Source organism: Rhea pennata, unplaced genomic scaffold (assembly GCF_028389875.1).
Source record: "Rhea pennata isolate bPtePen1 unplaced genomic scaffold, bPtePen1.pri scaffold_41, whole genome shotgun sequence".
Lineage (NCBI taxonomy): Eukaryota > Metazoa > Chordata > Aves > Rheiformes > Rheidae > Rhea > Rhea pennata.
The window spans coordinates 2,373,252-2,397,067 of NW_026907682.1; the positions used below are offsets into that span (position 1 = coordinate 2,373,252).

The 23,816-nt window shown below is 49.4% G+C and overlaps 1 protein-coding gene across 1 annotated transcript; it reads left to right on the forward strand.

Annotated features, from left to right (window-relative positions):
* Positions 1-19,896: 19,896 nt before the first annotated feature.
* On the forward strand, positions 19,897-20,956 carry LOC134154787 (olfactory receptor 5P52-like). Its single transcript, XM_062601444.1, has 3 exons — positions 19,897-20,092; positions 20,251-20,290; positions 20,419-20,956. The coding sequence occupies exons 1-3, from the start codon at positions 19,897-19,899 to the stop codon at positions 20,954-20,956; spliced, it is 774 nt and encodes a 257-aa protein (XP_062457428.1).
* Positions 20,957-23,816: the final 2,860 nt, after the last annotated feature.

Below are 23,816 nucleotides of genomic sequence, written 5' to 3' on the forward strand. Positions count from 1 at the left end.
GAAGTTCAGTCGGCCTGGGAAGAGAAGGGGCCGTAGGTATAGGAGGGAGTATATAAGGGGGTGGCGATAATGGGATCTCTAATTCTCGCTTCTTTTTCCCCCGCCCTCCTTTTTCTTTTAATGGGTATAAAAGGGTTCTCGCCTCCGGATTTATCCAGAGGTGTGCATACTCGCTCTCTTCTAAGCTGAAGGGCTCCTTTGAATTTACGTAACTATTTAGGGCCTGGCATATCCAGTCCTCAAATGAACCAAAAGGGGGCCAGAAAACACTTTCTCCTTTTATAGGTTTGTTGCCCCAGACTTCAATACAATAATATATCATCTTAACTTTACTTTTTCCCCGCCTAGAAGGGGAATCATTCCAATATTTAATCATCAATCCTAGTGGGCTATCCAGCGGAATGGGAGGTAAGCCTCCACTACAAACTCCCCCACCCATGGGACCAGAAGGCTTACTTTTCTTCTGTCCCATCTTCCGGAGTACCTTCACACACACACACACACCGCTTCCCCCTTTTCGTGGCCCAGTCCCTCGCGGGATATGGGAAACGCACTACCGAGGGGTCCGCACTCGCTTCGTCCTTACTGGACGTCTCTCACGTGTACTCCGGGATACCCAACCCCAACCGAATGGATCACCGGCCTATACTTACTCAATCCTGAGTCTTCATTCGGTCTTCGTGCACAAAGATTACTTGGGGTTGCCGGCTTCTTTTGCTTGTGGCTAATTTAGGGTTCGTCGGTGAAGGGCTTGAGTGAAAATCACTCTCGGCAGAGGCCGCCGAACTCGGCGGGGCGCCTCCCCTTCCGAAGAGCTTTTCAGTCCATTGCCTTCATCCGAGTCACGGCACCAAATTTGTCATAAGTTACTCTCTTGAAGGTTAATTCATACAGAGAGTTTGTTAAATCATGTGAACAATTTATTTAATTAAGTAAGCAGCCACAAGCAAAACAGCGCTGGGCGGCCGGGGAGTCTCAGCTCCGCCAACGGCGCGCGCCTCCCTCACACACAGTCCCCCCCTTATAGTCTGTGTTGTAATCTCCCGGTGCGTCCCGCGCATGTGTGAGTTGCTGGGGGGGGGGTCATCTGAAGCTCTCTGGTGGTCGTGGAGAGGAAGGCCGTGGTCTTCTTCTGTCTCTTTATTTTGGTTTGTCTCCTTGTGAGTGATCACAGGGGTTTGCTTATCTGGTGTGTTGACTCCCTTTTTGGGATGCTGTTCTGTGAGAAAGTTACAGGCGCCTGCTTATCTTTTCTTTGTCCTTTTACCTTCAAAACCTCTGAGCAGCTTGTTGCTTACTTCAGCTCTTCATAGTCCTGTAAGATAGCTAGGGCCCCGACACTGGTTCCACAAGGGGTCATATAAGCTTTTGTGCTTACCATAATTTATTTGTCTGACACCATGTCTCAACCCTGATTGTTGTAAAACCTCCTTCTAAACAATGAACAAATAGTTACAATTTATTACAACCACCATGCTCTTCAGAATCCTGCCACGGAGCAGAGATGAGCATCACACCAGGCACATGAGCCCTTCCTCCTTTCACACACTGACATGTTTTCAGATAACGCTAGAGCAAGTGAGAACTCTGCCAAAGCCAGATGCATTAGCTCTCAGCACATAAGCCACAGGGCAAATATGTGCCTCCGTGACCTTGTGGAGGTGAAGAGAAGAGAAACAGGAAAGGGCAAACTCTTCAAAAGCAGCTCCTCACATATGCTGGCTGAGCCACTAGATAGAGCTGATCCGCAAGCCTAAAAGGGAGGATGTCAACAGACAAAGCTGGGCTTCGCCTCCTTCCCTCTGCCAAGCCAGCTGCCTGTTGTGCTTCAAGGCACCCCACAAACCACATGCTAGTAAGAATCTGGAGAGGCTAAAGCCAGCCAGTCAGCTGGGAAGGAGAGGCAGGACCCTGAGCGCATCAGGAAGGATGGAATAGATGCTCCATCTCATGCTGACCCTTACAGACATACCTGAAAGGGTTGGAGCACAGGGCACTCTCATCATAGCTGGCTGGAATGTTGGCACCTTGGTTCGCTGTCACCATGTCTTCTAGAGATGCCTGCTGGATCACATCAAAACTGATACTCACGCTGGAAACTTCTTCCATGTCATTGATGTGATGGGACTGCAACACTGTGTTTACAGCCAAGCTCTGAATATCCAGCTCCAGACACACTGTGAACAAACACAACCTGTCAACGGGCAAGCAGGGCAGAGAAACAGCAAGCACACAATCCCCTCTCCAGGTATGATGAATGCACCCACTTGCCAGGACTTTCCACAAGCTGTAAGAGCTCTTTACAGGTGTTGCTGCATCCACCAAGTGCAACATCAAGATATTCATATCAGGAAATGGTGAAAGCCTATATAGTACTGCAGCAGCATGGGAAACTGTGCTGCTCTCCAGACTGCCACACACCTTGTATTACAGGCTTTAAAGGACACTTTTGGCACATGGCCAGACCTCTTCCCTCTGTGGATGTGATGCTATGTATGCATGGCCCCATTCACTGCACAGCTAAACAGTAGAGCACCTTCCAACAAAACTTGGATCTACTTCCCCTCCAGGGGCCACCAGCTTTTTCTGGAAACTGCAGCAGAGGTGCTCAGAAGAACTATCAGTCAGCTTGTTTTGCATCACAGAAAGATTCATCCTAGGGACCACCAGAAGTGATCTTCTGAATGCTGCTATGAGAGGCCACAAACTAGAAAATAATCTGTATTTAAATGCCTACACGCATTTTTTCTATTGCATACAGGACCTTCTATCCCCAGGAGATGCAAACTGCGTATATCCTGTCCAGATCATCATTGCTCAACTTCTGAAGCTGTCAGCAACTGCAGAACTGCTCAGATACTCTTCTGCCACTGCATCCATCCTTCTCCCGAGCTCATGAAAGAGCACTTGGCTCTGCCCCCACTCAGTGCTATCCTACCTGTGGAGTAGCAGCCAGGGTTGTTTATCTCCACTGAGGCTCTCTCGTCAAACTCCATAACTAAACGGTTGTCATCAGCCTCTTTACCCCCCAGCTCTGGGTGGGCTGTCGGTGAGAGCCACACCAAATGGTTGTGGCGACGGAGGGGGCGGGAGAAAAACAGGTCAGAACCAAGAGGTAGACATGTCATCAGGGAGATTCCCAATGGGGATGTGGTAATATCTGAGGAAAGGAAAGAGGTACAGTCATCGGGGTAAACACATCAACAGAAGAACTGTGCCAGCATCATATTTGCTTGTCCCAACACGGGCAAAAGCACAGAAGGTGACAGCTTCTGGCCTCATCTTGGCCTCAGGCTCCTGCAGTCTCCCTTTCCCACCCAAGCACGAACAAAGTAACCTCTCTAGGGGACTGTGGCCACCACACGCACCTGCCCACCTCAAAAGCCTGGGATAGGCATGTGTCCAAGTTGAGCTAGTGGTGGATCATGTGGCGGGCTGCACGACGCTGCCAGTCCAGGACTGAATAGCTGATGGCATCTGTTACTTGGACAGGGACCAAAGGGAACTCCTCGATGATGGGAATCCCACTTGCCAGTCATTTCAGGTTCCAGTTAGACTGCACAGCAAGAAGTGTGGGGCCCCGGTGCTCATCCGACACAAAGGAGGAGAGGACATGCCCTGGTACATCCCTTCAGCCGGCACCTCTGCTCAGCAGGAAACCAGCTGTGTGAATGAGTGCTCACATGCCCCATTCCTGTAGTGGTCCCTGGTCCTCTACATAGTAGAGACAGTGTACTCGGAGTCTCCTGAAGCACCTCCCACTGAATAACCAGCTCCACAGTTGAGAGCTGGGGTTTGGGGGTATGATCTAGCCTCGCTGCTTGCATTGTGCTATGTAAGCTCACCCCAGGCAAGCCAGAGCCCTCAGGCAACATCCATTTTTACCCTTGAACTTTGGAGCACTAGCTGTGTGCAGAGAGCTATGCTTAGAGGCTGTTTGAACTGTTGGACCAAAGCCTTCCATGCAGTGTTTTCCTCCTCCCAGGTACCTGCACTGACAAGGTCTCAGTGGGGACCTTCCTCATGCCTTCAGCTCATACCTTGCAGCCCTGCAGGAGCCGCTGAGTGGCTCTGTAGACTGTCTTGAGGTTGGTCTCAGCACGCACTTCAAAGGCGTGCTTGTCTGGAGGCAGTAGTTCTTCGCCCACTTTTTCCAGCACAGCACTGCACTCTGATGAATACATGATGGTGAGGTTTGGCATCTGCTTGCTGCGTACCTGTACCAAATGCAAACCTGATCAGAGGCAACAGGGTTCAAAAGAGACAGGCTGCAGGCTGCAAATTTCAAGGAAGCTCTTTCCTCTACACTTCACAATGCTTCATGTGACAGTTGAGGAACAGACCTGCTTGGTACACTTCAAAATCCGAGAATCCCTGCTGCACAGCAGTAGAGCTCTGTGTCTGTGCAAAGAAACTGCTCAGCTCCAAACTGCTGCCTGATCCCCTTGCGTTCCCTCCCAAGCCTTTAAGCCCTACTCTTATCGTGTCCAACACAAACACTGCAGCTTTGTGCTGAGAGGGGATGAAAAGGCCAAAGAGCGCTTTGCTGCCCTGGGAGCTCTGGTAGAGGTAGATGTGGCGAATAATTCCTAGAGACACAGAGCAAACATGCAGCATCAGTAGTATCTTCAAGCTATTTGGTCCTGGGTACACTGACAAACCTTCTCCTAGGGTGCCTTTACCTGGCTCCAGCTAAGTAAACTGAGCCAGCGAGCGCATTTCCAGGTGTTCAATGTCAAAAGTGTCAGCCTCTCGCCCTGTGAGGTGTCTGACAAGCTGCCTGCTGACCATGCACACGCAACCCAGCTGGATCAGGGCTCGGAATAGTAACGGCACCTGTAGTGACAGGGACACTCAGATAATCCTCAAGACACCAAGCTTTGAGCTGCTTAATGAATCAACATCTTCATTAAAAGCAGGCATCCCAGCTGCCCATCTTCATTTCAGACTTACAGCTTTAGAAGCACTAGTACATTTAATCTTGGTCTCATTGCTTTCATACGTCTACTACTGAATACAGTTTAGGTTCTTTGCTGTTTCTGAGCTTTAAAAAGTGCTATCCTATCCTTCTTTCTGGAATACAGAGGTTTTATCACTGCACCCTGGCCTATGCACATGCCACATGCTGGGGTTTTCCCCATCTTTACTCTAAAGAACTCCCATACCTTTGCAGTTCAACTGCTAGCAAGATGGTTCTGGTTTGGTTTAGAGGAAACTCACTCTTCCTGTTCAAGTGCCATCTTTTCCTAGAGTCTCCTAATTTCAAATAAATCTAAACCTCTTTCTCCTAAGGGGTTGTAAACCAAACAAGTATCTTTGCTCATATAAAACTGGGCATATTTCTGAGAAAGCTACTCGAGAGGGTCTTTCATTTTAGCGTCTTACTAACTTGTTTCATTTTGAGCTCCCGTGCCTCTACCTGTGCCATTGGTACACAGACCAGTCAGCTACCACTCAGCACTCCTTAAAGGATGAGGAAGGAAAACGAGCACCTGGAAGGGTTACCTGAGTCTCATACACTCCCTCAACGTCTGGAGCAGATGGGGCTGCATTGATTTCATTGATGTGCTCTTGGTACATGTCTTCAGGGACTGAGTAGTCATAGAGATTGTAAACCAAGTTTGAGCGGGGCAAGATCCAGTTCACCTGCCAGGAAAACAGATACACTTAGCAGGGCACCTTACTTCAGGCTGTGCTCATCCCAACAGCAGGGGAATCTTAAAGGGCAGCGAGGAGCTGTACTTTGAGCCAGCCTTATGTTTCCAGAAACATGCTGACTCAGGAAGCAATCCACCTGCCGGTGCTGGTCATTCCTAAGGCAGTTAGCGGGATTTATGCTTTGTCCACATTGCAGTAACTGTCAACCTGCTTTCTGGTCAGGCTGAGATTAGCAGCAGGCAAAAGGGACTGCATTAAGGTGCATTAGCAGGGCTGGACAGGGAGGTCTTGTGAGGCAAACTGCCCATAATGTCTGCCCGCAGTGGCTAGAGCAACTTATATGAATTCAATCAGCTGTTTTCCCTTGTAGAAGCAGCAGGGTCAAAAACATGACCCCCACCTTCCTGTAGACAGCTCCCTCCTCTGGTTTTGCAACACGCTGATTGACATAGAACACTCTTGGGATGCTCAGCTTGATACAGTGCAGGTCACTTCTGATCACTGCCCACAGCCTCAACAAGCCAGGCTGGCTGCTCTCAGCAATCTGCAGGACAGGGTGATTTAAGTTAGCTTTGCTGGAGAGATGCAACCCATTCTTAGCTCTTACATACGGGCCATGGAGCACTTCTGGGATCTTCAAAGGCTCTACTACCTATGTCTTTGTTCTCCAAATAAGGAGCAATTGGTGACCACAAAGACAGTAGTAGACCCAAAGATTCATTGTTCTCAGCTCTGGCAGCTCCACATCCTCCTATTGTCCTACAGGTACGGTGAAAAAAATCGTCCTGTCAGAGGAAGCGTCAGAGCATGAATGAAGACAGCTCTGACTGATCTGCAGGCAGCATGTTGCGTTGTGCTTCTGAAGGGAAGAGGACACCTGGTAAAGGTTCAAACACATCTCTTAGCTTTGGGCTAGCATTAGCTAACAAATTCATGCCATTGTCTGACTTTAGCCAAAGCATTTGGACATGCTGGATTAGGTGTCCCATCTCCAGTTCATGGTTACACACAGAGTCAAAGGCTGCACGTGACCTTAAACCAAACAAGACTTTTCTGGAAGATGAGAAGTGTCACAACAAGAGGCTGGGTCTCAGATAGCAGAGGCAACCAAGCATAACAAGAAATTAAGAAAATGCTTGGATTGTAGCACCAACTTCTTCATGCTCGCATTGACTAAATCTGGGATTCAAGGCACAGTTGCCCAGCTCCTCAGCTGAGCTTACCCCACACAGGGTCTACACAGAAGTCCCAGATTTGCAATCAAGCACAATCATTTGAGAACCTCATTTCCTTATAAAGCTTCTCTGAGCCTGAGGCTATGCAGTCAAGGAGGTAAAACTAAAGTAGGATTGAGGTTAGCTGTCCCTGAAGTTCAAGGTTCGACTACAGGTATTGCAAACATGAGGCACAGGGCACTGAACTGGCCTCTGTGAGGGGTTAAGAGTGGGCCTGCCTTGCTGCCTGGTACCTGCACAATCTGCCAGAGCAAGTCCAGGATGCTGCGTGCCGTCCTGTACACGTAGCTGCTCAGTCCTTTGGAGAGGGTATCACGGATTATGCCTCTGCCTGTCATCACTCCACCATCCTCCAGGCGCCACTTCTTCCGATGCTCCTGGCACTGCCGAGCCTGCAGCTCCCATTTCTTATTGTGGTAGCACAGCCAGACCAGTTGTTCTTCCTAATCAGAGAGAGAGTACATGAACAGGAACCATAGAAATTAGCATGCATCTCCTATACATGAGGATCAAGCACTATAAAGCCAAGCCCTTCCACCTTCAGATCCTGATCATGTTACTGGCATAGCTGTGAAGTTGCCATTGGCCTGACTTTCTCTGCTAGTGGGACTCTCCCGGTAACATTTCCCTTTGTAGTTTTCAGTCATAGAAGCGCAGAGGGTTTCAGTAAACATGCAGCTTGCTACGCCCTGTTCCCTAGCTAGCTAGGCAGCTGATCATACTCCTAGGATGTTTCCTGCATTCCTCCTGCCCAGTCTACTTCACTTACCTTAGTAGTGCCCATGGCAGCAGGTGGGCCCAGGATCTCTCGCCAGGACTGGCACAGTTCCAGATACTGGGACCTCTGCTGGCTTTCCTCTGCCGTAGGGACCCGCTTCCATTTATTTGCAACTGGAACCAGCGGCTGAAGGGTTGGTTCAAATCCTCTATGTCTCCAGTCTGGGAGCTGGGTGTTCCCCCCCAGTGCTGGTTAGCAAGGACTTGAGAGAAATGACAGCAGGATGTTTTGGGTGCTGAGGCCACAGTATCAGCAAGAGATGGCCATCAGTACAGCCAACTCCTTTCTCTCACTCTTATTACCTGTCTCTTGCTTTCAGAAGCGAAGAGCTCATTAATTTTCTTTTGTTTGTACACATCATTCTTCTCTAGGAGTTTCTTGTGCAGCCAGTCGGGATGCCAGTCCCATGGGACAAGGTTCTTTACCTGAGGAATGTTGTCAAATCACACATAAGCAGTCCCCAAAGCCAATGCCCTCTGCCTTTCCTCCCATCACCACGGACCTGCAGCCCTCCTGTCCTTTCCCACATCCATACCTGCTGCAGTGCTGCAGCAAGAGTGATTATTTTCTGGATGGTGCTGCCTAGTCTCTCAATACAGTAGTCCCAGTCCAGAATCTGGGCAAGACACACAATAGTAGACAGTGAAGGAGATGGAGGAGAAAGGTGCTGCTCTGGGCTCTGCTGGGTGATGCAGGGACCAGCATTTCTCCTTGCTTGCAGCACTCTCCACAGCACTTCACTTTGTGACAACAAGTAACTGCTGCCAACATAGTGCCTCCTGAGGGAGGAGCTGCAGCCTAGTGCAGGAGAATCAAAGGCTGTGCTGCTCCATAGGGGCGTTCAACTCACCGCCCGCATGCTGAAGTCCTGCAGTGAGGGGCTCTTCAGTCATTTCCGGAGGTAGTGCTTCCGTACACTGGGCTCTGCTTGGAAGACGGCAAGTGGGATGGCCCTGGAGAAGATAGGGAAGCACCAAATGGGAGCAAGCTCACTGGAGCCACATTCTCTCATGTCACACTCTATCGCGTCACAGCCATCCTATCGCATCACATTCTGTCGCGTCACATTCTATCGCATCACAAACATTCTATCGCATCACATTCTATCACGTCACATTCTGTCACTTCACAAACATTCTATCGCTCCACAGCCTTTCTATCGCATCACATTCTATTGCGTCACATTCTATCGAGTCACAAATATTCTATCGCTTCACAGCCTTTCTATCGCATCACATTCTATTGCGTCACATTCTATCGCGTCACAAACATTCTATCGTGTCAGAAACATTCTATTGCGCCACATTCTATCACGTCAAAAACATTCTATCGCGTCAAAAACATTCTATCGCATCACATTCCATAGCATCAGAAACATTCTATTGTGTCACATTCTATCGCGTCGCAAACATTCTATCGCATCAGAAACATTCTATCCCATCACATTCTATCGCGTCACATTCTATCGCATCACAAACATTCTATCGCGTCACATTCTATTGCATCACAAACATTCTATCGCTTCACATTCTATCGCGTCACAAACATTCTATCGTATAACATTCTATCGCATCAGAAACATTCTATCACATGACATTCTATCGCGTCACATTCTATGGCGTCACAAACATTCTATGGCGTCACATTCTATAGCGTAACAAACACTATCACGTCACATTCTACGGCGTCACACACATTCTATTGCATCACATTCTACTGCGTCATATTCTATGCCATCACAAACATTGTACCATGTCACATTCTATCATGTCACAAATATTACATCGCGTCACATTCTATCGCGTCACAAATATTCTATCGTGTCACAAACATTATATCACTTCACAGCTATTCTATCACGTCACATCCTATCGAGTCACAAATTTTTTATCGCTTCACAGTCTTTCTATCGCATTACATTCTATTGCATCACATTCTATGGTGTCACAAACATTGTATCGCGTCACATTTTATCGAGTCACAAACATTCTATCACGTCACAAACATTCTATCGCGTAACATTCTATTGCATCACAAACATTCTATCGCTTCACATTCTATCGTGTTAAATTCTATCGCATCACATTCTATCGCGTCCCAAAGATTCTATCGCGTCACAGCCATTCTATCGCATCACATTTTATTGCGTCACATTCTATGGTGTCACAAGCATTGTATCGCGTCACATTTTATCGAGTCACAAATATTCATCGTGTCAGAAACATTCTATTGTGTCACATTCTGTCGCATCACAAACATTCTATCAAGTCACATTCTATCGTGTCACAAACATTCTATCGCGTCACATTCTATCGCATCACAAACATTCTATCACTTCATATTCTATCGCATCACATTCTATCGTGTCACAAGCATTCTATCACTTCATATTCTATCGTGTCACATTCTATCGCGTCACATTCGATCACATCACATTCTATCGTGTCATATTCTATCACTTCAAAAACATTTTATCGCGTCACATTCTGTCATGTGTAAACATTCTATCACATCACATTCTGTCGCATCACAAACATTCTATAGCGTCACATTCTATTGCATCACACAAATTCTATCGCGTCACAGTCTACCGCATCACATTCTATTATGTCACAAACGTTCTATCGCATCACAAACATTCTATCGCTTCACATGCTATCGCGTCACATTCTATCATGTAACATTTTATTGCATCACAAACATTCTACCGTGTCACATTCTCTATCATCACAAACATTCTATCGCGTCACATTCTATCATCTCAAATTCTATCGCTTCACAAACATTCTATCGCGCAACATGCTATTGTGTCACATTCTATCGCATTACAAACGTTCTATCAAGTCACATTCTATCACGGCACATTCTATTACGTCACATTCTATCGCCTCACATTCTATTGTGTCACAAACATTCTATCGCTTCACATTCTATCACATCCATTCTGTCGCATCACATATCGCATTTAACCAACCTAAGCCTCCAAGCAGAAAGGGCTCATTTTTCCATTGAATTCCAGAGAAGTGGAACATTCCCTGCCTGCTCACATGTTAGCTTATAATCTAGAGATATGCAATGCTGAGGGAGATGTCTTCCAGCTCAGGGTCCAAAAGCAGAATGGATCCCTCCAGGCATTCGCTTGGAAGGAATTTGTATGTCATCCCAAATTTATTCCTTCCAGATTCTCTGAGAAAGAAAACTTCTCAACAGTTGATTCGTGTAGGACCACCATGCTCTTTATTATCAAAAGAAAGTTAACACATGACCTTTTTACCTTTCTTTTTCTAAAATAAGAGCATTTCTTTCCACAGAGCTTTCCCTTTCCTCCCATTAGCACTTCACAGGCAATCTCAAGGCCGCACACTTCCAAAGAGGTCCTGCAGTAGGCAGCGCTTTGCTTTGTACAAGTTGGAAGTTGTCTGTGACCATTTCAACTGGCATGACCTCTAGGTACCACCCAAATCTTTCCTGAGTGCTTTCCTCAGGGCCTTCCTGAGCTCCTTGCTCTGCAGACTGTAGGTGAGGAGATTGACCAGGGTGGTGAGTACAGGGTAGGAAGAAGGAGAACACCTTGTTGAGCTGTCTGAGTCTGGGGGTTCTGGGCAGCATGTGGACAATGATGAGGGAGCCATAGAAAACAGTGACGACAGTGAGGTTCGAGGAGCAGGTGGAGAAGGCCTTCTGCGTGCCCATGCTGGAGGAGATCCTCAGGATGGCAATTATGATGGACACGTAGGAGGCCAGCGTGATCAGGAAGGGGAAGACTGAATCCAGGAGAGTCAGGATGAAACTTACTATTTTAACTACACTGGTGTCACTGCAGGCGAGCTCCAGGAAAGGAGTAAAACCAGAGAAGTTGTCAGTTGCAGCAGGGCCACAGAACTTTAACCTTGATAAGAAGACAGTGGCTATAATAGAAAACACCAAATTCCTGGCCTGGACCCAGCTGCCATCAGGAGACAAACCTTCCAGGTTATGAGGCTTGCATAGAGCAGGGGCTGGCATATGGCCCAGTACCGATCACAGGACATGGATTCCAGCAGGAAACACTCACTAGCTGCAAAACCAATGAGAAAATAGAGCTGAGTCATATACCCTGAGCAGAGATAGTCCTGTCCCCAGTCTGGAAGTTGGCCAACAGCTGGGGCAGGATGGTGGAGCTGCAGCAGGTTGATTGCCTGATTGCCAAAGGACAGCTTGCCCAAGAAGAATTACATGGATGCTGGTCCATTACATGCAGATGCTGGTCTGCCACCACCAGCACAACAACGAGGCTGTTCCCAACCACGGTCACCAAGCAGATAGTTAGCAAGAGCAGAAGGGTGATATCTGGAGTGAGGGGGATGTTCCCCATTCCCAGCAGGAGGAACTCACTTGATGATGTGCAGTTATTCCCTTTCTCTTTCTCCATACGATGTTGTATGTGTACAACATCGGCAAGGGTGACTATGAACTACTTGACGCCTTCTGTGCTCTTCAGCCATGTTTCCTAGGGCCACACCTCAGTCTACCATGTCTCTATTCTTTCCCTCGCATAATAGAGCAGAACTGTGAAGAAAGAACTGAGTCTAAGGAAATGCCAGGCCAAAAATCTGGGCATCTGAGGGAAAGAGTAAGTATGTGCGTGAGAGCTCACAGCACAAGTCTGGAAAAGCCAAGTGGCGGTGACCCTGCTGAGGTGCCAAAGATCCCAAGCCCTGAGCCACAGGGCTGGATTCGGCCTCCTTTACTTGTGATGTGGACTCCTGACATATTGCACAGAGTAAAATGAATTTCTGTGGGAGAAGTGGAGAAAGAAAGTAGAAATGAACCAAAAGAGGGAGATTCGGGTCAGGAGTTTCAGCACTAAACATCTCTAACTATAGGTACATTTGCCACTTCTCTGGAAAGGCCATTTCTTCCATGACCATCAGCACCTGAGGGCATGCTCCTGATGGACTCTCATAAGCACTCAGGGTGTTACGTGCAGCCAGCTGGAGGGGCACAGATGGGACCTAGCCCTTCCTGTTCCTCCCAAGCATGTTGTTTGAGGAAGTGCTAGAAGAACAGGCCTGACGGGATCCTCATGGCACTGCACTGCCTGGGGCTGTGAGAACAGCCCTGCACACACTTCCTGGACTAGGCACTTGGAGACAAGCAACCAACAGTGCTTATGGGAGCATGCCTTCCTGATGGGTAAGGAGAGCTCAGGTTCTTGTCACCCTGCTGGAGAGGAGCTGGCAGCTCCAAGGACTGAGGGGAGGAGGGACAGGTCCCATAGCTCATGAGGTGATGGTGCTGACATGCATTTTGCCAGGTCCCTGCTACTTCCTACGCCCTTTCCCAGATCCTGGAAAGCCACTGCAGGAGCAAGGAAATCCTGGAGAACACCATTCCCCGGGTTTGTGGGAGTGAATGACATGGTGACCTGTGTGTGAGACCATGACAGGCCAGCACCAGGGACATGGCTGGGGTTTGTGCTTGTGAGGTCACCACTACCCAAGCACCTGATAGGCCAGCAGCAGGCACATGGCTTAGATCCATATTGTGAAGTCACTTCTCTCTGAAGCTGGTGGGCTACAGCAGACTCTTGGTTCATGAAAATTCTTTCTGTTTCCTCTGTATCTGCTACTCAGAGGCCAGGAACAGGCTTATGGCTTTGATACTGTTTTTGAGATCATTTTTCCATCAGCACTTGATACACTAGAAGCAGAGAGAAGACAGAAGTTTGTGCTTGTGAGGTCACTTCTGCCTGAGTGCTGATAGGCCACCAGTGGGCACATGGCTTCCATTCTGATTGTGAGGTTACTGCTGCCTCAGTACCTGATAGGCCAGCAGGAAGCTCTTGTATCTTCTAGTGATGTCACCTCAGTCTCTGGTGGTGATAGGCCAGAAACAGGCACATGGCTTGTATGTTCTTTGTGAGGTCATTGCTGCCTGAGTACTTGACAGGTCAAAGGCAGGGACAGGGCTCTGATGCTGACTGTGAGGTCACTTCCTTCTCTATAGGTTATATGTCATCAGCAGGCTCTCCGATGCTTTTGGTTCATGTAAAGTCCCCTCTACCTCTGCTGCTGACAGGCCAGAAGCAGGTTCATGGCCTCAGTGCAGACCGTGAGGTCACTGCTGCCCAAGTATCGGATAGGCCAGCAGCAGGAACAGCATCAGCAGAGCGGCTGTGAGGTCACTTTAGCCTGAGCAGCTGAGCAGCAGCAACAGGGCTGTGAAATTGCTTGGGAGGATGCTTCTGGCTCTGAAGACAACAGGCCAGAAGGGCTGTTCCCTGCAGGGCTGGGGCTCTCCAGAGAGGCCTGAGCCGCCCCCCAGGGTACACTGGGCAGGGGGCTTGTGCCGGGCTTCTGCTGCCTTGGATCCAACAGGGTGCCTGGAGTCCACTGGATGGGCTTATCCCTGTGTTCCTGCAAGCAGGGATTTGGCTGGCTTCTCTGGGACTTTTTGGACCCTGAAAGGAAGAGACTACCTCAGTTTTGCAGTTGCAGGATGTGGAGGGTGTTGCTGAGGGTGGGATCCTGGAGCGGAGACCCCATCCTACCGAGCTCCTCTCCAGCAGAATAAGCAGCCTCTGCCCCATCATTCCACAGTCTTAAAAACCACTCTAACAACCCTCCATGGGGCTGCTGCCTGCAGAACCCCTGTACATCCTGCAGCTCTGATGCTTTACAATCATGAGTAGTGGTGGCCCCTTGCAAATTGGCTGTATTTGGTCAGGTGAGCAGCTGCTCTGCCACTGGCCAGGCAGTTGCCTCCCCTTCATGCTCTGTGCCTGATTCCAAGCTGGGAGGCTCATTGGGGTCTCTGATGTCACAGATGCTGGTGACCAGAGGAGGAGATGATCAGGCTATTACAGGCTCAGTTTTCCGACTTCTCCCACCTTTCAAGTCAGGCTTGTCGTTTGGGGCTTCCCAACCTGGAAGCTGTATTTGGAAAAGAAAAGAAAAATCTGACTTGAAATTGAAGGAGATGATTGCCTCATCTAGACTCTGGTACAGAAGGAAATCTGAAGAAACCGAAGTCTCTGCTGCTTGGACACGTCAGCCCCTGTGAATGTAGCTCTGAGTAGCACCAATGGTCTTGACATAGGAAGTACCAGTAGCTCTTCGATGCTGGAGGGCATTTTCATATTTTCAACATGCTTGGAAGGTGAAATTCTCTTCTGAGTCCTCCTGGGAAACATTCGCTGGGACTAGAGTTTGGGGCAGTAATGCTTTTCGTGTTGGAAACATCACAGTCTTTGCAGAAGATAAATCTTGCCTAGAAACCTAGAGTGGCTCCATTTTGACCCAGCAGCACCTCTAAGCTGGCGGAGGAGGTGGCCTTGGATGGTATTTATAACTCTTGGCCTCGCTGAGGCACTCCTCAGGTGCAGATAATCCCTCCAGCTCCAGAATCCGTTGTTTTGGATCCTCACCATCTGTAGCAGCCTCCCCCGCCTGGTACCTTTCCCTGGGAGACACACACCAAGTACCTGAGCCTGGCACAAGAACACCTGGCCCTGGAAGAGGGAACATGCTGCCATTCAGTTACTGTGTGTGAACGCGCAGTGTGGGAGCACAGAGCTGTGTGCTTGTGGGGTAAATGAAGGTCTCAAGGGAAAGGCACCAGAACATGGAGGGTGCAGGAGAGAAGAGCCTAGGGTGTTCGCTGTGTTGCATGGACACACTGGGGAAGCTGCATGAGGGGCCATCATCCCAGACCAGCCCCACACAGGTCTGTGTATCCCGGCAGAGGGGAAAATCCCAGTCTTGCATGGCCTCTCTTTTGCACCAGATCCCAGCAAATCCTGGAGTACAGCTGTTTTCTCACCACCACATGGGGCACAGCCCAGAATGTGCAAGGGCTGAGTGGTCAGACCGCCTCCACCCCTAGAGTCTGAGGGATTGTTTAAGAGTCATTTAATAATACTCCAGCCCTTTCCGCATCCGAGGTCCCTGGTGCCAGCTCCAGCTGAACTCTGGCATTCCTCACCCCTTCCTTGCTTGCATGGACAAGGTTGCGATGTTCCCCCAGGCAGCCCGTGCCCCTTCTACTCTGTGTGCACTTCCACCCAAGCAGCCGTAGCTCTGGTGCTGCTGCCAGGATGGAAGTGGAGGATCTCCCACAGCGGTTCCTTGAGGAGCTCCCCAGGGAAACGTTCTGCCCAGCCCCACAGTCCCATCATGATAGAGGAGATCTGCCTTCTCTCAACCCACCCTCAAAGTGCCAGCCGCACCTAAGCCTGCTCCCGAATGTCTCCAGCACAGCCCTCGAGGGAGTTGGAGCTGCCTTGGGCAATCTAGCACAGCAGCAGTGGTGCCCAGAGCAGAGGATGAACAAGGCAGTTGAGGTGAAGACTCCTGCCCTTGGTTGCACAGCTGGGACATTGGATGGCTGACGACTTTGTGGCTGGCCAGGCTCCAGGTGTGGGGTGGATCTTTGCTTGAGGTTAGGAGCATCAGAATTTTCATGGGCTTCAGTGCAGCCCTGATCATGCTGAAGGGAAGTGGGCAGACCCAGGCACGCACAGCTGCAAAGGCTGAGGGTGGAAAAGGCAGTGTGGGGCTGGTGAAGGTCCTCTCTCTCCTCCCTATGGGGAAGAGAGTCCCCAGGAGATGCTGAACTCTGCTTTGGCCAGTGGAAGGGGAGCACGGGGCAGGGTGGAAGAGGCAGATGGAACTTCTCGAGATGCAAGAAGGAGTTTTCCAACACCTAAGGGTGAGCCAGGGATCTTTGGCTCTTTCCCCTGAGGCTCTCCCAGTTGGACTTACCTTTCCCTGGCAGCTGTGCTGGAGCAGAGGGTGAGGAGCAAGAATTCATGGAATTGCAGAGTAGTTCTGGTGGGAAGAGACCTCTGGAGGTCTCCAGTCTAAGATCCTGGGCAACATAGAGCTGGTTGGAGGCCTCCAGTCTTGTCTGGCCATCGCCAGATTGTGCTTGACCCTCATTACTTGCTCTGCTCCTCTTGTCTGGGCACTTCAGGATGGCCCCCTCCCATCAGTGGGTCACTGCCATGTCTACCTTACCAGAACCCTTGGCTCCCCTCTCTGCTTCCCACGTGGAGCAGCCCTTCTGTGGGGCCATGGGCCATGCTGGTCGGGGCAGGAAGCAGACCTAGCTGGACAGGGATCACCGCTGCTGATATTATTGGCTGCTGTGTGTGCTCTTACACAGTGCTCAGAATGGCCCCAAGGTGTCTGCAATGGCAGGAGATGTGTTTGGGTGGGCACCAGCTCCAGCCTGTGTTGTTTCACTGAAGGTGCAGGAATCACCCTCAGAGACCCTTCCCGGGGTCTCCTGAGTCTCTACTGCCTCTTCGGGGATTGCAGAGTCCTCCTTTGGCCGTATGTACCGGGAGTTAATGCTTAACCTTCCGTTTCTCCACCATGGACTGTCCCTCACTTTGTGAGGCTCCGCTCAGTGCCCACCCCCAGGCACATGTTGTCCCTGGAGATCCTCTGAGCTCTCCTGGGACTCAGATTCCCCTCCAGAAGGGTGAGTATCTATCTTTCATCAGCACTGCCATCTGTGCGATAGACCTGGGCAGGCAATTCAGAGCCCATTCCCCATCTCCACTGGCACTGGTCACCAAGTAATGAGCTCTGAGTGCAGCCCTCAGTCCCCAACAGATCACCCAGAGACACTGAGTTTTCTCTCCCAGATCCCATGGAGTTCACAAGCAGAACACCAAATCCTTGGTTCTGCAAGCCCTTGGGGGTATTTTTGACTGCAGCTTGTGAAGGAAGGCCAGACTTCAGGCACATCATATGGGATATCCTCTTTTATTATGGAAATTATTATTATTATGGAGGTCAGGTCTGGCATAAGGGTGCCCATTGCCTCATCCTGCCTGTACTTCCAGAACACATGAACTTAGAAACACAACCCAACCCCACCACATTATGAGAACTTCTGTGCCATAGTAACAGAATGGAGCAGAGAAGTCCAGCATAGGAATGAGGAGAACAACTCCAAAAAGGGAAATTCCCGCTGATGGGAAGGGATATGACTCCAGTAAAGCTGTAGCCCCCACTCAAAGCTGCAGCAAGGACAGTCCTGCTGTGGCAGTGGTGTGATGATACTGTCAAGCTCAGGATCTGTTCTCACAAGCTGCTGCCTGACTCCCATCCAACCTAGTCCCCCTCCACTTGTAGTGTTGGAGAGCTTGAGAGGCAAGGGACCAGCTGATGGTGACAGCTGCTTGCACCCTTGCAGAAGTGGGCTGTAAGATCACACCCTGACTGTGGCCAGGGGAGCAGAGCTCTCCTAATGGACATGGGACCCATGGTCTCACCCTGTCTGTACTCATCTGCACCTGACTCTGTGCCCCTGAGCTCCCTTGGGCTCAGCGCCAAAAGAGACCCTGGAAGAGGAGAATCTCCTCATTGCACTGCAGGCATCCAAGGGAGTTCAGACGAGTAGGCTCTGAGATTCTCCCATCTCTGATGGTGAAGGGGGAAGCCCGGCTCCCTGCTTCAACACAGTCTGTGAGTTATATTCAAATGAGAGAGAAATGTCACAAATAAAAACTTTTTTCTTTCTTTTCACAAGAAAGTATCAGTGAGAAGTAAGGAAAAAAAATGAATCACACAGGTCCTTGATGCCAGATGACATGGGACTGATGAGAGGATGCATATGGAATGGTTATTGGTGCTGCCATTGGAGCCATTGAACCAGTTTCCTCAGTGCATCCTTGAGCTCCTTGTTCCTCATGCTGTAGATGAGGGAGTTCACTGCTGGAGGCATCACTGAGTTCAGAACAGCCACCACCAGAGCCGGAGCTGGGGAGGAGATGGAGGGGGGCTTCATGTAAGCAAAAAATGCAGTGCTGACAAATAGGGAGATCACAGCCAGGTGCGGGAGGCACATGGAAAAGGCTTTGTGCCAGCCCTGCTCAGAGGGGATCCAAAAAACAAACCCAAAAAACAAACAGGCACTAACCACAATAAGCCCAGCTTCCCTGAGGTAGGAGTGTGAGCAGGAGAGCTTGAGGATGTGGGGAATCTTGCAGAAGAACTGGTCCATCTGTTGCCTTGGCACAATGGTATTGAAAATGTGTTGGCAGTTTGCAGCACAGAATAGAGAAGAGCAGTGACCCAGGCAGCTGCTGCCATTTTGACACAAGCTCTGCTGCTTATGAGGGTCCCAAAGCACAGTGGTCTGCAGATGGCAACATAGCGATCGTAGGCCATGACTGTAAGAAGACAATACTCTCCTCCTAACAAGAAGACAAGTAGAAAGACTTGTGCAGCAGATCCCCAGTAAGAAATGGCCTTGATGTCCCACAGGGAATTGGCGATGGATTTGGGGATAGTGGTGGAGACACTGACAAGGTCGAGGAGGGAGAGGTTGAGGAGGAAAGAGTACATAGGGGTGTGGAGGCGGTAGTTGCAGGCCATAGCCTGGAACCTCTGTCCCCTCTCCTCTGTCCTTGGAGTGGCGAGCTGCTGAGGCTCCTGAGCCTGACGTCTCTTTGCCCATCCTGAGGGCATGCTCCTGATGGACTCCCATAAGCACTGTTGGTTGCTTGTCTCCAAGTGCCTAGTCCAGGAAGTGTGTGCAGGGCTGTTCTCACAGCCCCAGGCAGTGCAGTGCCATGAGGATCCCGTCAGGCCTGTTCTTCCAGCACTTCCTCAAACAACATGCTTGGGAGGAACAGGAAGGGCTAGGTCCCATCTGTGCCCCTCCAGCTGGCTGCACGTAACACCCTGAGTGCTTATGAGAGTCCATCAGGAGCATGCCCTCAGGTGCTGATGGTCATGGAAGAAATGGCCTTTCCAGAGAAGTGGCAAATGTACCTATAGTTAGAGATGTTTAGTGCTGAAACTCCTGACCCGAATCTCCCTCTTTTGATTCATTTCTACTTTCTTTCTCCACTTCTCCCACAGAAATTCATTTTACTCTGTGCAATATGTCAGGAGTCCAGACCACAAGTAAAGGAGGCCGAATCCAGCCCTGTGGCTCAGGGCTTGGGATCTTTGGCACCTCAGCAGGGTCACCGCCACTTGGCTTTTCCAGACTTGTGCTGTGAGCTCTCACGCACATACTTACTCTTTCCCTCAGATGCCCAGATTTTTGGCCTGGCATTTCCTTAGACTCAGTTCTTTCTTCACAGTTCTGCTCTATTATGCGAGGGAAAGAATAGAGACATGGTAGACTGAGGTGTGGCCCTAGGAAACATGGCTGAAGAGCACAGAAGGCGTCAAGTAGTTCATAGTCACCCTTGCCGATGTTGTACACATACAACATCGTATGGAGAAAGAGAAAGGGAATAACTGCACATCATCAAGTGAGTTCCTCCTGCTGGGAATGGGGAACATCCCCCTCACTCCAGATATCACCCTTCTGCTCTTGCTAACTATCTGCTTGGTGACCGTGGTTGGGAACAGCCTCGTTGTTGTGCTGGTGGTGGCAGACCAGCATCTGCATGTAATGGACCAGCATCCATGTAATTCTTCTTGGGCAAGCTGTCCTTTGGCAATCAGGCAATCAACCTGCTGCAGCTCCACCATCCTGCCCCAGCTGTTGGCCAACTTCCAGACTGGGGACAGGACTATCTCTGCTCAGGGTATATGACTCAGCTCTATTTTCTCATTGGTTTTGCAGCTAGTGAGTGTTTCCTGCTGGAATCCATGTCCTGTGATCGGTACTGGGCCATATGCCAGCCCCTGCTCTATGCAAGCCTCATAACCTGGAAGGTTTGTCTCCTGATGGCAGCTGGGTCCAGGCCAGGAATTTGGTGTTTTCTATTATAGCCACTGTCTTCTTATCAAGGTTAAAGTTCTGTGGCCCTGCTGCAACTGACAACTTCTCTGGTTTTACTCCTTTCCTGGAGCTCGCCTGCAGTGACACCAGTGTAGTTAAAATAGTAAGTTTCATCCTGACTCTCCTGGATTCAGTCTTCCCCTTCCTGATCACGCTGGCCTCCTACGTGTCCATCATAATTGCCATCCTGAGGATCTCCTCCAGCATGGGCACGCAGAAGGCCTTCTCCACCTGCTCCTCGAACCTCACTGTCGTCACTGTTTTCTATGGCTCCCTCATCATTGTCCACATGCTGCCCAGAACCCCCAGACTCAGACAGCTCAACAAGGTGTTCTCCTTCTTCTACATCATCCTCACCACCCTGGTCAATCTCCTCACCTACAGTCTGCAGAGCAAGGAGCTCAGGAAGGCCCTGAGGAAAGCACTCAGGAAAGATTTGGGTGGTACCCAGGGCTCATGCCAGTTGACATGGGCACAAACAACTTCTAACTTCTACAAAGCCAAGTACTGTGTACTGCAAGATCTCTTTAGAAGTGTGCGGCCTTGAGATTGCCTGTGGAGTGCTAATGGGAGGAAAGGGAAAGCTCTGTGGAAAGAAATGCTCTTATTTTAGAAAAAGAAAGTTAAAAAGGTCATGCATAAACTTTTTCTTTGATTATAAGGAGTGTGCTGTTCCTACATGTATCAACTGTTTTCTTTCTCGGAGAATCTGGAAGGAATAAATTTGGGATGGCAGATGAATTCCTTCCATGGGCATGCCTGGAGGGATCCATCTTGCTTTTGGTCCCTGAGATGGGAGACATCTCCCTCAGCATTGCACATTTCTAGGGTAGAAGCTGGCATGTCAGCCGGCAGTGAATATTACATCTCTCTGGACTTCTAAGGAAAAATGTGCCGTTTCTGTTTGGGGGCTTAGGTGGGTTAAACCCACCTCAACTGTATTCCCTCCTTTGGCTTGGCACAACCTCAAGGACCAGCTAGGGTTACAACAAGTGGTTGGATGGGGTGAGCAGTCATGCCTTCTCCAGCAGCAAGAGGAAATGGAAAAGCCTGAGTGAGGCAGGCAGTTCCTGTTGCTGAGGGTTAGCAAAAGAGATTCAAGCAACACCTGGGCCTCCCTCTTCCACACTGTCCCTGTCCACTGGGGGAACAGCAAAACCCACTCCAGCTGTTCTTCTCTGACTCCAGCTGCAGCTCTGCTCCTCACCCATCACCTTCTTGTAGGGAGATGGCACTATCATCCTTCCTCCCTACTCCTATTCTCTTGGAGCATCAGGCTTCTCTCCCCAGCCCTCATTCCTATTGCAAAGCTTTTACCAGTCCTCCAGAGCCTAGGACAGGGGTGGGCCTGGGGACCACATTCCCCATGCATCTCAACTCCTTTATCTCCCTGTGCTATGGGACCTTGGGAGTCTCATCCTACTTGATGGTATTTGCCACCAAGAAACACTCCTGAATCCTCTTCAGCTTTCTCACCAAGAGTCACAAGTCCTCTTCTGAAAAGCTGATCTCTCATCAGTCAGGCATGTGCTCACCTTTTGCACAGGGCTACTGGGGTTATCCCACCCCAGGTTCAAGACTCTCTCCTTTCCTTGTCTGAATTTCAGGAGGCTCCTGCCAGCCCAAATCTGCAGTGCGTTGAGGTTCCTATGAATAGCAACCAGCCCTCTAGAGTACTGAGCAGCAGATGACAGAGACCAGAGCTCTCAGGTCACTGATGGATGGGCACTGAGTAAACCTTCCCACGATGGACCTGCAGAGGATCAAGCCCCGATCCATTAACTGATCACAAGGGCACAAAATTATCCGGGGTCTCCTGGGAAAGGGGAGACTCTTCCGGGGATATTGGAGAGAGGCTGTCACACTGCGTAGAATTTGGTCTGGCATGTTGTATGAGGATTAGGGGAGTGTAGAAAGCTTATGCTGGGATGTCCAGGAAGAAGGCCAAAAGTGGGGAAAAGAGGAGATCCAGGGGAATCAAGAAGAGGAAGAATGGTGAAATGGAAGGGAGGGGCAAAGAAAGGGAGCAGTTCCATGTCAACAAGCTGCTGGTCAGTACGCTTGTCTGGCTGACGTAAGGGTATGCATAATGTGAGAGCATCTGCTTCATGAAGACTATCTGGTCTCAGACCTTTCCAGTGCAAAAGGGATAATAAGTAAAGAGAAAGCATTTAGGAAAACCACATAGACACAAACACGATAGACAAGGAGTAACAGAGATGATGCTGAGACCAACATTCCCCAGTCATTAACTGATGGGCCATGAAGAAAGTACAAGCATAGCTTTGGAGAGGGCCAACCTAGACTTCATAATAGATAAGAAGTGGGAAAGAAGACATGAAGGCTTTGGATATTTGAGAAGTGCTTGAAGGAATGTGCAAAACTGACTAAGGAATGTCTAGGGAAGGGAATCAGGGTAGAACAAGGATCTGAGGTAACATCTTTTCAAAACTGACTTGCTGACCACTGGCAGAAAAAGGAGCCAGACTGATTCACTGGGCTTATTTCTGTGTCTCCCTCAGAAGAAGACAGATCATCTTCCAGATTCTTCCGCTGTCTCTCTAATGATGACAAAGTGAGCCTAGACCACAATCTGAGATACTCAGTTTGGCATGACGTGACACTCACATCCTGCTCTGGAGGATCACTGTACTGTGATGGTAGCACACTGGAGAGCATCCAAAACGCCTTCCAGATACCTGGATGCACCCAAAGAGTCCCTAAGCATCCTTCAGATGGTGTTCAATAAAATCCTCCAGCATGCCTTTAACTTCAGTGCACAATTGCTGCTCAATATGTTTGTTGTCGTTTAAACTGTTAAATAGTGCTATTGTCTGCCTGGCTTGCACATCCATCACTTTAATTTGTTTTAGATCTTGGCTCTTGAACGTCTGACACATCCTTTTGCAGGGGGGAGCGGAGGCACACAGAGGTTGAAAAGGTCTTAGTAAGTTAGATCTATGGATGCTATGGCCCCTATCAGTTATGATCAGTGCAAGGAAATGCACTATGGAGTTGATGTCCTCAGGACATTTATCGTGGTCAGGTGGGATTACACACATAACCCACATAGCATTTTAATCTGACCTAACTCCTCATACTTCCCTAAGAAAGAAAGAGGAAGAATCAGCATTTCTAGGACATGAATCACCGTGTTTTCAGAGAAATGATTACAAATTACTGAGGAGAAACATTCGTTCAGAGCAGATCCAACATATCCGTGTGTAAGACTCACATACACCCAATGGGAGAGCCTCCCAGGATGGCCTTGCAGACTGAGGATGGGAGTTACTGCCTATGGGTGTATGAGAGTCATTTTGGAATGCTGGGATGGTGCAAGACTTACTATGGAGTGTTTAGGGAAGGATCAAACGTAGGAAAAGGGCAGTAACCAAGACAACCCAGCA